The 15484-nt window shown below is 37.8% G+C and overlaps 1 protein-coding gene across 3 annotated transcripts in view; it reads right to left on the bottom strand.

The window, feature by feature from the left end:
• Window positions 1-1326: 1326 nt before the first annotated feature.
• Window positions 1327-15484, bottom strand: part of LOC111345236 (sushi, von Willebrand factor type A, EGF and pentraxin domain-containing protein 1-like) — a 33784-nt gene continuing 19626 nt past the window's right edge. For 2 of the 3 annotated variants that reach the window (XM_088756699.1, XM_088756700.1), the window contains 21 exons: window positions 15282-15449; window positions 14751-14918; window positions 14418-14585; window positions 13360-13539; window positions 12886-13062; window positions 11823-11990; window positions 11045-11209; window positions 10717-10896; window positions 10120-10305; window positions 9114-9281; window positions 8582-8749; window positions 8249-8416; window positions 7194-7373; window positions 6688-6864; window positions 5625-5792; window positions 4863-5027; window positions 4535-4714; window positions 3938-4123; window positions 3133-3258; window positions 2531-2651; window positions 1327-2296 (listed from right to left, as the gene is read on the bottom strand). In XM_088756699.1, the coding sequence (XP_088612825.1) occupies window positions 1690-2296; window positions 2531-2651; window positions 3133-3258; window positions 3938-4123; window positions 4535-4714; window positions 4863-5027; window positions 5625-5792; window positions 6688-6864; window positions 7194-7373; window positions 8249-8416; window positions 8582-8749; window positions 9114-9281; window positions 10120-10305; window positions 10717-10896; window positions 11045-11209; window positions 11823-11990; window positions 12886-13062; window positions 13360-13539; window positions 14418-14585; window positions 14751-14918; window positions 15282-15449 (3974 nt within the window). In that variant the 3' untranslated portion in view covers window positions 1327-1689. The remainder of the gene's footprint in view (window positions 2297-2530; window positions 2652-3132; window positions 3259-3937; window positions 4124-4534; window positions 4715-4862; window positions 5028-5624; window positions 5793-6687; window positions 6865-7193; window positions 7374-8248; window positions 8417-8581; window positions 8750-9113; window positions 9282-10119; window positions 10306-10716; window positions 10897-11044; window positions 11210-11822; window positions 11991-12885; window positions 13063-13359; window positions 13540-14417; window positions 14586-14750; window positions 14919-15281; window positions 15450-15484) is intronic. The other variant, XM_088756701.1, reaches the window with a different exon arrangement.

Here is a 15484-nt window from a genome sequence, read left to right as displayed (position 1 = left end):
AGTTTCTAAAGAAACTGTGGTGCTGCGTCGGTGGGGGTAACAAGGTCATTTGGTTATATCAACTAAGTTTAAATTGTAATTGGCCACCGTAACGAGTTGATCATGAAAAGCTGGCGTTTCGAGCGTTAGCCCTTTCGGCGTCAGAGCGAAGGGACTTGAAACATCAGCTTCAGTTTAACTCGTTACGGTGGCCAATTTATAATTTCAGCTGAGTTGATATAACCAAATTACTATGAGTCAGTTAGACTAAGTTTGATGAAGACTCTGTCATGAAAGCGTCCAAAAGAATTTATTTAGGGATATGTAAATAATTATATTATTCTCCTAGGATCAATGTAGTGCGTGATATTTGTATCTGTTACGTAACTTGTATTCTTCACTTGTGTAACCTGTTGTGTAATTAAACTTTATTTTATATATGAAATGGTTTTCTTCATTCTTTTCTGGCACCTTGCCTTCACTGTGCCATGTATATAAGGATTCGGGTGGTTGCGGTGTGAGGTTTTTTTTTTCTCCTTGTTTCGAGAGAAGGTCACCGGCGGTGAAGGCTTGAAAGCTACGGAGACTCGTTCGGATCAGAGCACGTTCTAATCACTGAAGAGTCATTCAGTAAAATCGTTCGTTTACACAACGAAGAATTCATTTGCCGGGGGGCGTATGTGTGCCGAGAAGCTGGTCGAAGAAAGCGCAGAAGCAGGAAATGGAAAAGATTATCTTCTGGTCAGATAGTAAGCCAGTGAAGACATATGAGTCAAGGAAAAATCTAGGCGAAGACCGAATTACGTGAAGTTGAAAACTTCTACGTTTGGCTGGGTTAAAAGTGAGTTTGGTTTGTCAGTCGTTTGTTTGGTTTATCAGTCGTTTGTTGGTGGAAAGTCGCTGGGTTAAGGACAGGGCAAGCACAGGGACGCGAGGGTGAACTGAACTGAACTGAACTAAAAAAAAACCTACCTTTTTTTTTTATATCTTAATAGTAATACTCTTGTAAATAGTTTTAGTGTATTGTAGTTTAAATTATCGTGTTCCTGTAATTAGGATAAATAATTCAGCTCATTGTATTATCGTTATTGTTGGTCGCTTTATTGTTTTACTTAGGATAATAAATATTTGTAGGCGTACGTTTAGTAGTGTTGTGGCGTGTCTTCTCTGGCTTGTTTGTGCTTGGTGTTTTGTGTGTGTTAGAGAGCGCCCACCTTTATGGCGTGCTATCGTCACAGACTCATAGAAACTATATTGTAAGGGAGGATGAAGTATTGTCTCGGTTTTTACCAGGATCGTGAGATGTACAGTATTTTAAAAAAAAAAAAAAAACCAGCAACGCGGAAAAAAGCTAAAAAGTCTCTGCATGCTGCTTTTATTGGGCGACCAAACACCATGCACAATCTTTAAAGAGCTCTCTTCCTTAACATCAAGGTATTCATTTCCCAAAAAAATTACATATTGCGCTAGTAGGCCAGTAAGCGAGTCTAGTCTATCCCACACTTGATTATTTCGTCTAAGGCTTATTCAGACATCTTTAATGCATGAATTCTGTTAACATAATTCATGAATTTAGAAGTAGTTAACATTCTCCTCGTTTGACTTAAAATAAGGCTCTGTTAAGATACTTTTGCAAAGAAAAGAAATAAAAAGCTTTTAACATTCATCTCAAGTATGCAGCGCTAGTTGTAACAAAGCCAAATTATCTTCCTAAGAGTTATCTCTCATAGTTTTCTTTATCCAATCAATAAATGGATACACCCTGGTATAGTATCCGTACTGATCCTTTTGTGCGCAGCCCACTCCCCAGCTGACCAGCCCAGAAGCCACCCAACGGAAGTTGTCTCCTCTTTTTACCTCACGGACGAAAGCTCCTCCACTGTCGCCATGGCAAGTATCATTTCCTCCCTTTCCATCCCCAGCACAGAACGTCACCGTAGAGTTAAAAAAGTACGGCACTGACTTGTTAGCGCAGAGTTGGTCGCTTTGAATTGTGAAGGCTGAGTATTGAAGACGGGCTGAGTAGCGTTTTTCTTCTTTGGGATTTTCTCCAAGTTTCAAGGCCTGTGTTACACCCCAACCTGTTGCTATGCCGAATTTTCTAGGGATTGCCGAATCACCATCATCCTTTTCCGGAATACACAATGTCTGTACAAAGCGACCAAGTTCCACTTTTTGGTGAAGTTTCACAAGAGCGATGTTATTTGTGAGCTTGGTATCAATGTAATCTCGATGAACAAATATCTTCTCCACCTCCACTTCCATCTGAGACTTTTCAACTCTCTGCAAGTGGTGGTCACCCACTGTCACGTGGTACCTGCGTGTCAAAGAGCCAGGTTTGCTTCACTAATTAAGGAACGGCTGGTTTTGAAAGTTTTTCGAGAGTTATTCCTTGTGAACGATCAGAAATTCGAAAACCTTTCTTTTCGCACAATTTTCTCTCTCTTTAGATAAGAAATTTTAAATAATGTAATAAAAAATGATATCTATAGATATAAAATGGTTATTTAAAACTTCAAAACGTAAAAAAGTTAAGGGACTTAGTGCTTACTTATTGGATAAATCGTCGAGAACACGAGCCCCCAGAAAATTTTGGTGGTAAAAACAATGTGCAGCTGTCAGAACCCAGCGACGAGAAATCAGAGCACCTCCACAGATAAGTACATTTTCCACTAAGAAACGGAAGGTGAACAGAAATAAAAAAAAAAAAATGTTTCAGTCTCAATGGTAAATATCTTAATAAAGTTCTCATTGTAAAAGTATTTTTTTCAAAAGCTTGAAAATTTAGTGTGAGTGCAAAGAGTAAGTGTATATCAGAAAACATGTTCTAATGAGACACGAAATAGTATGAAAAAAAATCCTGGCTATAAACTCAGAGTTCGTCAGTGAAATAGGGAGTTTTTGGTGGGTATATATTAGCTGTATATTTGGAAAGAGGGTGTGAAGAGAATGCAAGAGGGATAAATACACGGTGAATCGTTCTCTATTTGCCACAAGAAAAATTGAGAAAATCTTTCTTTTACTGTAACCGGGGCGAAATTGATTATAATCTAATTTTAGTCTTCACAAAGTCGATGAAGGCTTTTATACAGTCGGTTTCAATTGTAAGTTAAAAAAAGATTTAAAAAGATAAAATTTCGTTTGTAAAATTACTTTTGCTGTTCAGTCTGCGTAGTCCAATCATCCAGGGCCACCACCCTTTTTTTGAGTTTTTACCACCAACCATTCGTCGTGTTCGTGCTCGAAGCCGTATTGGGCTTGCACCACATTGAGAATAATCTAGAAGGTAAGGTTCATGTAAGAAATAAATAAACCGATTTACACACGCGATTTTATTGCTTCCTACTCATGATCTATTGGTGAAAGACGCAAACACGTCATTGCCATCAACAAAACTTTTTACGTTACATTTTAATCATAAAACTATATATAAACAGGAGACAAAAAGATTTCATGTTGCCTTTGGTCTGCAGAGTAATAGATTACAGAGGACGTAAAAATGTGGTTAGAACATCAGTTACAATCTTGCCTGCGCCTCGTTTGCCACTTTTTTGTTTTAGCCACATTTTCAAATCATTTCTGGCTATTACTTTACCAACGCACGGAAACTTGGCATTTATTTGTGAAATAAATCAGTATTCGGTATATCTATAAATCAGATACTGTTCTGGTACATCAACAAAATCGGATCCTTATTATTTGGGTCTTCATGTGTCGATGACTGTGTTCTTCAATGCTGCAGTGGGTTGGCAGGAAGGGAAAAACAGTGAACGATTGCCATAGTTTATCAACTATGTTCATAAGTTCTGCCAATTTTCAAGTTTCACTAAGATTTTAGTAGATTATTATAAACATTTCGAAAGCGTTCTCTTGCACCAAATGTTTTTAAGTGTTTTGTACCCAACAAAGTCCCGTAAGTGCTTGCTAAGTACGTTTTCAAAAATAAATCGATACAGACCTTTGCATTTAGGAACAGCATTTGTCAATCGACCATTGTCACATATTTGAGCACTACTTCCCTCAATGGTGTAAGAGTCCAAGCAACCGTAGGTGATATTTTTGCCATGCTTAATCATTTCCCCTATGTTTTTTGGGCCTATTTTGACATAACCGTTAACGGGTCTTCTTGAAACTCTGCAACGAGCTGCAAATAAGGAGTCAACCAATATGAATCTGCGTCTTTAGGTATTACCTAAAACCAGTATGTGGGAATAAATGCGATTTTATGTCTGGAAGATCTATCTTTTTAGAAACTATGACCTGATAGTTCTCATAGGTTTCCTTTTAAAAGTTAAAAAGAAAGAAACTTTGTGGCTCCTGTATGTCTTTTTCGTGGATGAAGTGAGAATAGAGTTTTTTTCATCTAAGTACAATTTTTATTTGAAAGAAACAGAATTTTTCTACATTCTAAATCAGTTCTATGGGTGCATAGACCTGTTCTTTACCTTAAATAAAGCTATTAAACTTGAAATGAACATCATGCGAACCATTTTCAGAAGTCGCTCTGAAAAGCTATTGACGCGTATCCATCAGCATGTGTACGAAATACACTCACCTTTACATTGAGGTACGGTGGAGTCCCATTTCTTGCCAACGCAACGAATTCTCTTTTTACCAAACAAGTCATAACCATTGTCGCAAAAGAACGTTGCTACATCTCCGTCAAGGAAACGGCCGGAAGGATTCTTCCCGTGCACTTTTCCCTTGGAGGGATTTCTCAGAGTTTCACAAATGCCTTGTTGATTGTAAAAGAATTGTAGTCATTACCTTAAAAGTGCAATTTAGTTTTAGCAAACAAAAGAAGATATATTAGCCGCTATAACAGTTTTTCACTCAAGTATGCAATTTAGCTTTTGGAAAGACAAAAATCAAGCTTTCCTAACCTTTGCAGACTGGAAAAGGTTTGTCCCATTTTCCATCAATCCAATTGATGGGAGAGGAGCCAACTCTCGTATAGCCATAACGACAAAAGAACCTTAGAGACTTTCCATGCCTGAAATCACCCATCACTCTCCCGTTTGTGGGTGTGGCAGGTCTGGCACACGGTGCTATGAAGTCAAAGCAATTTTGATTTAAAACCGAAAATTATCTTTTTTTATCATCATTGTTATACTTTACTGTAACTTTAGCAAATGCCATGCAGCATCAGAGAAGGGTGGGTAATACTAAGAAAAGGTTTTTTAAGTATACTGAAGACGGTTTCCTTTTCTACAATCTATTGTTTGATGAATCAATACCACCAAACAATTCTTTTGCTTTAATAATATCATGCAAAGTAATTTCAGATTATCAGTTCAAGTCGTATTCCTAGTACCGGAAGTTGCCACAGAATCCCTACAGTCATTGCCTGAGAGCAGTTGTATACTGATTTTGCTTCAAGGTTCATTGCTTCCAGCTTTTTTTTTTTAAGGTTTTTAGATCGGTTTGGTCGATAAAGGTTATTCGGTCGATAAAGTGTCATTCGGTCGATGAACTGTCATTCGGTAGATTAAAGTGATTCCTCTCCTGTTTGGTGCCCCCGGAATCAAAAAGGGATTTCTCTAGTTTGATGTGAAACCCGTATGATTACTAACATGTTTTGATATTGATATGTTGACAAAAAAAAAAATTTATCGGACTTGTTAAGATAGGAAGTCAAAACTTGCCTCGGCAACTTGGCATCTTGTCACTCCATCGGCCATCCGAACATGTGCTCGTCCGCGCACCCTCCAAGACGAAGTTTCCATTACAAGAATATGATACTCTTTGGCCGTGAACAAAGTTGTCGCCAATCTTATTACCATGTAAAGGATAACCTGGATCTCGGCAGGAAGCTGTTTGGGAAAATATAAAATCATTCAGAGAACTGGATTGTTGAATATGAAAGAAAGCCGTTAATCGGCTGCACGTGATCAAGGTTTCCAGGCTATGGTTCTATTTAATCCAAAGAGTGGCGCGTTAAGGACACGTATTTCACGTTTCTGTTAACTACAGTCGAACCGTTATTAAGCAGCACCGTATTAAGCGGTCACCCGGTATTTATCGGTCGGTTGTCAAAGTTCCGAATCACGGTAGATTTCGCCTCTATTAAGCGGTCTCTTCTAAAAAGTTGTCGTGGTCACCGTTTTACTGAGTCTCAACGTCCTGTTTGCGTCGACCTCTACCTGTATTGAACGGTCACTCAAAGCGGAAACAATCAAGTGAAACTGAGAATAATATTTCTATTAAATCCATCTCCCAAAATCAATGTTAATAGTATTTTTGAGCGAGTTTGTTTACACTAAGTAGTCAATTATGTGATAATTTTTCATTATTTTTTTATGATAAATCTCTTCTGTGGAACCTTTATTAAGGGGTCAACCTAAATAAATTTTTATTGAAATTTTATCATGATAGTTAATAGTATCTTAACATATGTTGTATGCTTCAATTTTATCGTAGTATATTTTTAATAATTATCATTGAGATGTAATGCGTGCTTGATCATTTCATGGAAAGCGCGCAATATAAGAATGAAATTATCAAATTATTATAGAGCTGCTTTTCCCCGTGGCTGACCGTTTACTACAGCCTTGACTGTATTTAAAGTGGTATGACACCAGAATGCTCCCTTGAATATCTGAGAAGGCGTCTTGATTCGTTTAAATTATGGTAATCTCTTACCGGTTGGGTGTTTAGGAAAGGGCAAGAAAGTAGGTCTGTCTAATAATGTCATGAAATAACTCAGACCTCGGCAATGCGGAACAGCTGCACTCCATTGTTTGTTCGCTTGGCAGTAGATGATGCGCGTTCCGACCAGAGTGTAATCTTTCTTGCATTTAAAATTGACAGATCCACCGTACGCGTAACCTTTAGTTACCGTCTGGGTTCCGTTTTGGAGTGTTCCAGGATCGCCACACTGAACAACTGCAAATATCAGTTGGTTAGTCAATCAATCAATTAATCTGGTGACCAATCCATCAGTTCGCCGTCTGTTTGCCTGTCTGTCTGTCTGTCTGTCTCTCTGTCTGTCTGTCTGTCTGTCTGTCTGTCTTTCTATCTATCTATTTGTCTGTCTTTCTGTCTGTCTTTATCTGTCTTTCTGTCTGTCTTTATCTGTCTTTCTGTCTGTCTTTCAGTCAGCCAAATTAGTGAGGTTACAATTTTATATCAAAGTAAATGTTGTTATTGAAATAATGATCGTGATCTAGCTAATTGTGATTTCTTTAAAACTTATCAATTTAATTCTTACATACTTTCACATGTTGTAGGAGAGCCACTCCATGTCCCGTCACTTTGACATGTCCTTACTTTTGATCCTTTCATTTCGTAACCCGTCTCTGTGCAGTCAAAGACTATTCTATTTCCATAGGTAAACGCCACTTGTTCGATTATATCTCCATGATCTGGCTTTTGTAAGGGGCCACACTCCGCAACTTCCGACAAATAACAACAACAGCAACAAAATTCAGTGAATGAAAAGAAAAGCAGTTTGATTTTAGTGTGGTATCTAGGTTAGCAATGTGATAGTTCTTTACAGTTCTAACATATGACTTGGCATGCAAATCTAAGTTACATTCAACTAGCAAATTTGAAAAAGAATAGCGTGCGTTGAATTTGACTTATGATACATTCGAACCTAACTCCCAAGATCTGATTATAAATTCTCCCCTCTAGCTGCTACACATTCCCTTGTAAAATGCTTACGAGAATTTGGTGTTCAATCAAGGTTACCTGATAAGTTATTGATATTACAGGGAAAAGTTACTGGTAAATCACTTCTGGTAGTTAAAGGGTTAAGCGGCATTGTATCAAACGGTCACCCCGTTTTAAGTGGACGGTTGTCAAAGTTCGGAATTTCGTTCGCCTTATTAAGCACCGAAGTATTAACCTTTATCAAACGACTGTGGTCATCTTTGACGAAGTCCCAATTGCCGATTTATTGTCTTCCACCTGTATTGTGGTCACTGATGGCGGAACCACTCAAATAAACCTAAGAATAATCTTTCAACTTAAATTTATTTTATGTTTATCAAATATCCCTTCTACTTCAACAATGAAATATTTATTCTTTAAAAAAGGTTACTTTTAAGGAGTGCAAAATAAAAAAAAACACTTCCCCACTTACTGAGGAAAACAAATACAAGAGCAATTTTATTTCAGTGGTTTTCAAAGAGTTTTATTGTCCGACAAATAGTTAAAATCCTTTTGTATTAAACGCGCTTGTCACGCAAAGTACCCAACCAATCACTTATCTAATAAATGGGTGTGATAAGTCACTTCTCAAACCATCTCAAATAACATTTTATACCTTGACAAATTGGAACTGTACCGCTCCAAACTCCGTCCTCACACCGCATTGTGTTGTTTCCTATTAAATCGTAGTTTGTTCTGCACTTAAACGTGACTGTACTACCGGTCTTGAAATTGTCGCCAAAGCGTTTGCCTTTAGATGGAATACCGGGATCTGGACACACGGCTAGAGTAACAAGAGAGAAACCGGAATACACGTTGGAAAGGAAAAGGGAGAAGAGAAACATTAATTATAAGTTATGTAAAAAATTGAATGAATGGCATAATATTACAATGGTTTCGTTAGATCGGTTAAGTTAAAAAAAAGAAAAAACATCAAAAATTCTCTCACCAACGCATTTCGGGAGATTGTCACTCCAAGCGCCATCGTTGCATCGAATCTGTTTTTCTCCCTCAAGCTGATAATTTTTGTTACAGGAAAACGATACCAAAGAGTTGTGGCCAAAGCCCTGTTGTTGTATTTTGCTGTTAGCAGGTGATCCTGGATCATTGCATGATGCTACAAAAAAAAAAAGAAAAAAGAAAAAAGAGAAAACCTTGGCTGTTAGTTTTAACCAGCAGTAAATATGTTTAGTCTGTGCATGTATTGGATGTACCGTAGGAAGAACTAACACGTGTTACAATTATTAGTTTATCCTTTCATCTCATAAATGAACAAATTTTTTTTGCTCCAATATCGATGCTTTTCTACAATGACATCTGCCACCTCTGTGCTCCCGTAGCAATGGCTATTCAGAAGCTGCTATATGTCAAAAGTATTACTACTAAAGATGATTTTTCTCTTTGTGCTACTGTACCAACGTGTTCAGTTAAGAGGCTCCTATTGGTCAAATGAGTAACAACAATTATTCTTCTTGACTCACCTCTGCACACTGGAGGATTGGAGTTCCACTTTCCATCATCACACGTTAATCTGCTTGGCCCTTCAATGGTATAACTTCCATCGCAGCGGTAGTCAATAGTTTTTCCATGGCCAAAACTTCTGCCAAATACTCGCCCGTTTCTTATGTCCCGCAGAGGTGCACATGAAGCTACATTAGTTAGCCAAAGTAAAGATATATGAAGAGGTCAACATCATACTAACTTGTTGGTAAAAGCCAAACGGTTTCTTATCGATCAGTAGACTTATGTTTCACAAGCATAATTGGACCAAATTTACCATCGCCTGTGCTTCAAAGAGAAATGCCACGCCTCAGCGTAAGGTTCATGTAAGAAATAAATAAACCGATTTGCACACGCGATTTTCTTGCTTCCTACCCATGATCTATTGGTGAAAGACCAAACACGTCATCGCCATCAACAAAACTTTTTACGTTACATTTTAATCATAAAACTATATATAAACAGGAGACAAAAAGATTTCATGTTGCCTTTGGTCTGTAGAGTAATAGATTACAGAGGACGTAAAAATGTGGTTAGAACATCGGTTACAATCTTGCCTGCGCCTCGTTTGCCACCTTTTTTGTTTTAGCCACATTTTCAAATCATTTATGGCTATTACTTTACCAACGCACGGAAACTTGGCATTTATTTGTGAAATAAACCAGCAATCGGTATATCTATAAATCAGATACTGGTCTGGTCCATCAACAAAATCGGATCCTTATTATTTGGGTCTTCATGTGTCGATGACTGTGTTCTTCAACAGTGCAGTGGGTTGGCAGGAAGGGAAAAACAGCTAACGATTGCCATAGTTTATCAACTATGTTTATAAGTTCTGCCAATTTTCAAGTTTCACTAAGATTTTAGTAGAATATTGTAAACATTTCGAAAGCATTTTCTTCCACCAAATGTTTTTAAGTGTTTTGTACCCAACAAAGTCCCGTAAGTGCTTGCTAAGTATTTTTTCAAAAATAAATCGATACAGACCTTTGCATTTAGGAACAACATTTGTCAATCGACCATTGTCACAAATTTGAGCACTACTTCCCTCAATGGTGTAAGAGTCCAAGCAACCGTAGGTGATATTTTCGCCATGCTTAATCATTTCCCCTATGTTTCTTGGACCTATTTTGACATAACCGTTAACGGGTCTTCTCGAAACTCTGCAACGAGCTGCAAATAAGGAGTCAACCAATATGAATCTGCGTCTTTAGGTATTACCTAAAACCAGTATGTGGGAATAAATGCGATTTTATGCCTGGAAGATCTAGCTTGTTAGAAACTAAGACCTGATAGTTCTCATAGGTTTCCTTTTAAAAGTTAAAAAGAAAGAAACTTTGTGGCTCCTGTATGTCTTTTTCGTGGATGAAGTGAGAATAGAGTTTTTTTCAACTAAGTACAATTTTTATTTGAAAGAAACAGAATTTTTCTACATTCTAAATCAGTTCAATGGGTGCATGGGCCTGTTCTTTACCTTAAATAAACCTATTAAACTTGAAATGAACATCATGCGAACCATTTTCAGAAGTCGCTCTGAAAAGCTATTGACGCGTATCCATCAGCATGTGTACGAAATACACTCACCTTTACATTGAGGTACGGTGGAGTCCCATCTTTTGCCAACGCAACGAATTCTCTTTTTACCAAACAAGTCATAACCATTGTCGCAAGAGAACGTTGCAACATCTCCGTCAAGGAAACGGCCAGAAGGATTCTTCCCGTGCACTTTTCCCTTGGAGGGATTTCTCAGAGTTTCACAAATGCCTTGTTGATTGTAAAAGAATTGTAGTCATTACCTTAAAAGTGCAATTTAGTTTTAGCAAACAAAAGAAGAGATATTAGCCGCTATAACAGTTTTTCACTCTAGTATGCAATTTAGCTTTTGGAAAGACAAAAATCAAGCTTTCCTAACCTTTGCAGACTGCAAATGGTTTGTCCCATTTTCCATCAATACATTTGATGGGAGAGGGGCCAACTCTTGCATAGCCATAACGACAAAAGAACCTTAGAGACTTTCCATGTCTGAGATCACCAGCTATTCTCCCGTGTGTGGGTGCGGCAGGTCTGGCACACGGTGCTATGGAGTCAAAGCAATTTTGATTTAAAACCGAAACTCATCTTTTTTTTATCATCATTGTTATACTTTACTGTAACTTTAGCAAATGCCATGCAGCATCAGAGAAGGGTGGGTAATACTAAGAAAAGGTTTTTTAAGTATGCTGAGAACGGTGTCCTTTTCTACAATCTATTGTTTGATGAATCAATACCACCAAACAATTCTTTTGCTTTGATAATATCATGCAAAGTAATGATATTCTCAAAGTCGCATACCTAGTACCCGAAGTTGCCACAGAAACCTTACAGTCATTGCCTCAGAGCAGTTGTATACTGAGTTTGCTTCAAGGTTCATTGCTTCCTGCTTTGTTTTAAAGGTTTTTAGATTGGTTTGGTCGATTAAGGTTGTTCGGTCGATAAAGTGTCATTCGGTCGATAAAATGTAATTCGGTCGATAAACTATCATTCGGTAAATAAAGTTGATTCCTCTCCTGCTTGGTGCCCCCGATTTCAAAAAGGGATTTCTCTAGTTTGATGTGAAACCCGTATGATTACTAACATGTTTTGATATTGATATGTTGACAAAAAAAAAAAAAAAATTATCTGACTTGTTAAGATAGGAAGTCAAAACTTGCCTCGGCAACTTGGCATCTTGTCACTCCATCGGCCGTCCGAACATGTGCTCGTCCGCGCACCCTCCAAGACGTAGTTTCCATTACAAGAATATGATACTTTTTGGCCGTGAACAAAGTTGTCGCCAATCTTATTGCCATGTAAAGGATAACCTGGATCTCGGCAGGAAGCTGTTTGGGAAAATATAAAATCATTCAGAGAACTGGATGGTTAAATATGCAAGAAAGCCGTTAATCGGCTGCACGTGATCAAGGTTTCCAGGCTATGGTTCTATTTAATCCAAAGAGTGGCGCGTTAAGGACTCGTATTTCACGTTTCTGTTAACTACAGTCGAACCGTTATTAAGCGGCACCGTATTAAGCGGTCACCCGGTATTTATCGGTCGGTTGTCAAAGTTCCGAATCACGGTAGATTTCGCCTCTATTAAGCGGTCTCTTCTAAAAAGTTGTCGTGGTCACCGTTTTACTGAGTCCCAACGTCCTGTTTGCGTCGACCTCTACCTGTATTGAACGGTCTCTCAAAGCGGAAACAATCAAGTGAAACTGAGAATAATATTTCTATTAATTCCATCTTCCAAAATCAATGTTAATAGTATTTTTGGGCGAGTTTGTTTACACTAAGTAGTCAATTATGTGATAATTTTTCATTATTTTTTTATGATAAATCTCTTCTGTGGAACCTTTATTAAGGGGTCAACCTAAATAAATTTTTATTGAAATTTTCTCATGATAGTTGATAGTATCTTAACCTATGTTGTATGCCTCAATTTTATCGTAGTATATTTTTAATAATTATCATTGAGATGTAATGCGTGCTTGATCATTTCATGGAAAGCGCGCAAAATAAGAATGAAATTATCAAATTATTATAGAGCTGCTTTTCCCCGTGGCTGACCGTTTACTACAGCCTTGACTGTATTTAAAGTGGTATGACACCAGAATGCTCCCTTGAATATCCGAGAAGGCGTCTTGATTCGTTTAAATTATGGTAATCTCTTACCGGTTGGCTGTTTAGGAAAGGGCAAGAAAGTAGGTCTGTCTAATAATGTCATGAAATAACTCAGACCTCGGCAATGCGGAACAGCTGCACTCCATTGTTTGTTCGCTTGGCAGTAGATGATGCGCGTTCCGACCAGAGTGTAATCTTTCTTGCATTTAAAATTGACAGATCCACCGTACACGTAACCTTTAGTTACCGTCTGGGTTCCGTGTTGGAGTGTTCCAGGATCGCCACACTGAACAACTGCAAATATCAATTGGTTAGTCAATCAATCAATTAATCTGGTGACCAATCCATCAGTTCGCCGTCTGTTTGCCTGTCTGTCTGTCTGTCTGTCTCTCTGTCTGTCTGTGTCTGTCTTTCTGTCTATCTTTTTGTCTGTCTTTCTGTCTGTCTTTGTATGTCTTTCTGTCTGTCTTTCAGTCAGCCAAATTAGTGAGGTTACAATTTTATATCAAAGCAAATGTTGTTATTGAAATAATGATCGTGATCTAGCTAATTGTGATTTCTTTAAAACTTATCAATTTAATTCTTACATACTTTCACATGTTGTAGGAGAGCCACTCCATGTCCCGTCACTTTGACATGTCCTTACTTTTGATCCTTTCATTTCGTAACCCGTCTCTGTGCAGTCAAAGACTATTCTATTTCCATAGGTAAACGCCACTTGTTCGATTATATCTCCATGATCTGGCTTTTGTAAACGGCCACACTCCGCAACTTCCGACAAATAACAACAACAGCAACAAAATTCAGTGAATGAAAAGAAAAGCAGTTTGATTTTAGTGTGGTATCTAGGTTAGCAATGTGATATTTCTTTACAGTTCTAACGTATGACTTGGCATGCAAATCTAAGTTACAATCAACTAGCAAATTTGAAAAAGAATAGCGTGCGTTGAATTTGTCTTATGATACATTCGAACCTAACTCCCAAGATCTGATTATAAATTCTCCCCTCTAGCTGCTACACATTCCCTTGTAAAATGCTTACGAGAATTTGGTGTTCAATCAAGGTTACCTGATAAGTTTTTGATATTACAGGGAAAAGTTACTGGTAAATCACTTCTGGTAGTTAAAGGGTTAAGCGGCATTGTATCAAACGGTCACCCCGTTTTAAGTGGACGTTGTCAAAGTTCGGAATTTCGTTCGCCTTATTAAGCACCGAAGTATTAACCTTTATCAAACGACTGTGGTCATCTTTGACGAAGTCCCAATTGCCGATTTATTGTCTTCCACCTGTATTGTGGTCACTGATGGCGGAACCACTCAAATAAACCTAAGAATAATCTTTCAACTTAAATTTATTTTATGTTTATCAAGTATCCCTTCTACTTCAACAATGAAATATTTATTCATTAAAAAAAGGTTACCCTTAAGGAGTGCAAAATAAAAAAAAAAAACACTTCCCCACTTACTGAGGAAAACAAATACAAGAGCAATTTTATTTCAGTGGTTTTCAAAGAGTTTTATTGTCCGACCAATAGTTAAAATCTTTTTGTATTAAACGCGCTTGTCACGCAAAGTACCCAACCAATCACTTATCTAATAAATGGGTGTGATAAGTCACTTCTCAAACCATCTCAAATAACATTTTATACCTTGACAAATTGGAACTGTACCGCTCCAAACTCCGTCCTCACACCGCATTGTGTTGTTTCCTATTAAATCGTAGTTTGTTCTGCACTTAAACGTGACTGTACTACCGGTCTTGAAATTGTCGCCAAAGCGTTTGCCTTTAGATGGAATACCGGGATCTGGACACACGGCTAGAGTAACAAGAGAGAAACCGGAATACACGTTGGAAAGGAAAAGGGAGAAGAGAAACATTAATTATAAGTTATGTAAAAAATTGAATGAATGGCATAATATTACAATGGTTTCGTTAGATCGGTTAAGTTAAAAAAAAGAAAAAACATCAAAAATTCTCTCACCAACGCATTTCGGGAGATTGTCACTCCAAGCGCCATCGTTGCATCGAATCTGTTTTTCTCCCTCAAGCTGATAATTTTTGTTACAGGAAAACGATACCAAAGAGTTGTGGCCAAAGCCCTGTTGTTGTATTTTGCTGTTAGCAGGTGATCCTGGATCTTTGCATGATGCTACAAAAAAAACAAAAAAAAGAAAAAAGAGAAAACCTTGGCTGTTAGTTTTAACCAGCGGTAAAGATGTTTAGCCTGTGCATGTATTGGATGTACCGTAGGAAGAACTAACACGTGTTACAATTATTAGTTTATCCTTTCATCTCATAAATGAACAAATTTTTTTTGCTCCAATATCGATGCTTTTCTACAATGACATCTGCCACCTCTGTGCTCCCGTAGCAATGGCTATTCAGAAGCTGCTATATGTCAAAAGCATTACTACTAAAGATGATTTTTCTCTTCGTGCTATTGTACCAACGTGTTCAGTTAAGAGGCTCCTATTGATCAAATGGGTAACAACAATTATTCTTCTTGACTGACCTCTGCACACTGGAGGATTGGAGTTCCACTTTCCATCATCACACGTCAATCTGCTTGGCCCTTCAATGGTATAACTTCCATCGCAGCGGTAGTCAATAGTTTTTCCATGGCCAAAACTTCTGCCAAATACTCGCCCGTTTCTTATGTCCCGCAGAGGTGCACATGAAGCTACATTAGTTAGCCAAAGTAAAGATATATGAAGA

The sequence above is a fragment of the Stylophora pistillata genome, chromosome 4 (assembly GCF_964205215.1).
Source record: "Stylophora pistillata chromosome 4, jaStyPist1.2, whole genome shotgun sequence".
NCBI lineage: Eukaryota > Metazoa > Cnidaria > Anthozoa > Scleractinia > Pocilloporidae > Stylophora > Stylophora pistillata.
The sequence above is the reverse complement of the archived record's forward strand: the minus strand, read 5'-3'. Positions and strand labels throughout refer to the sequence as shown.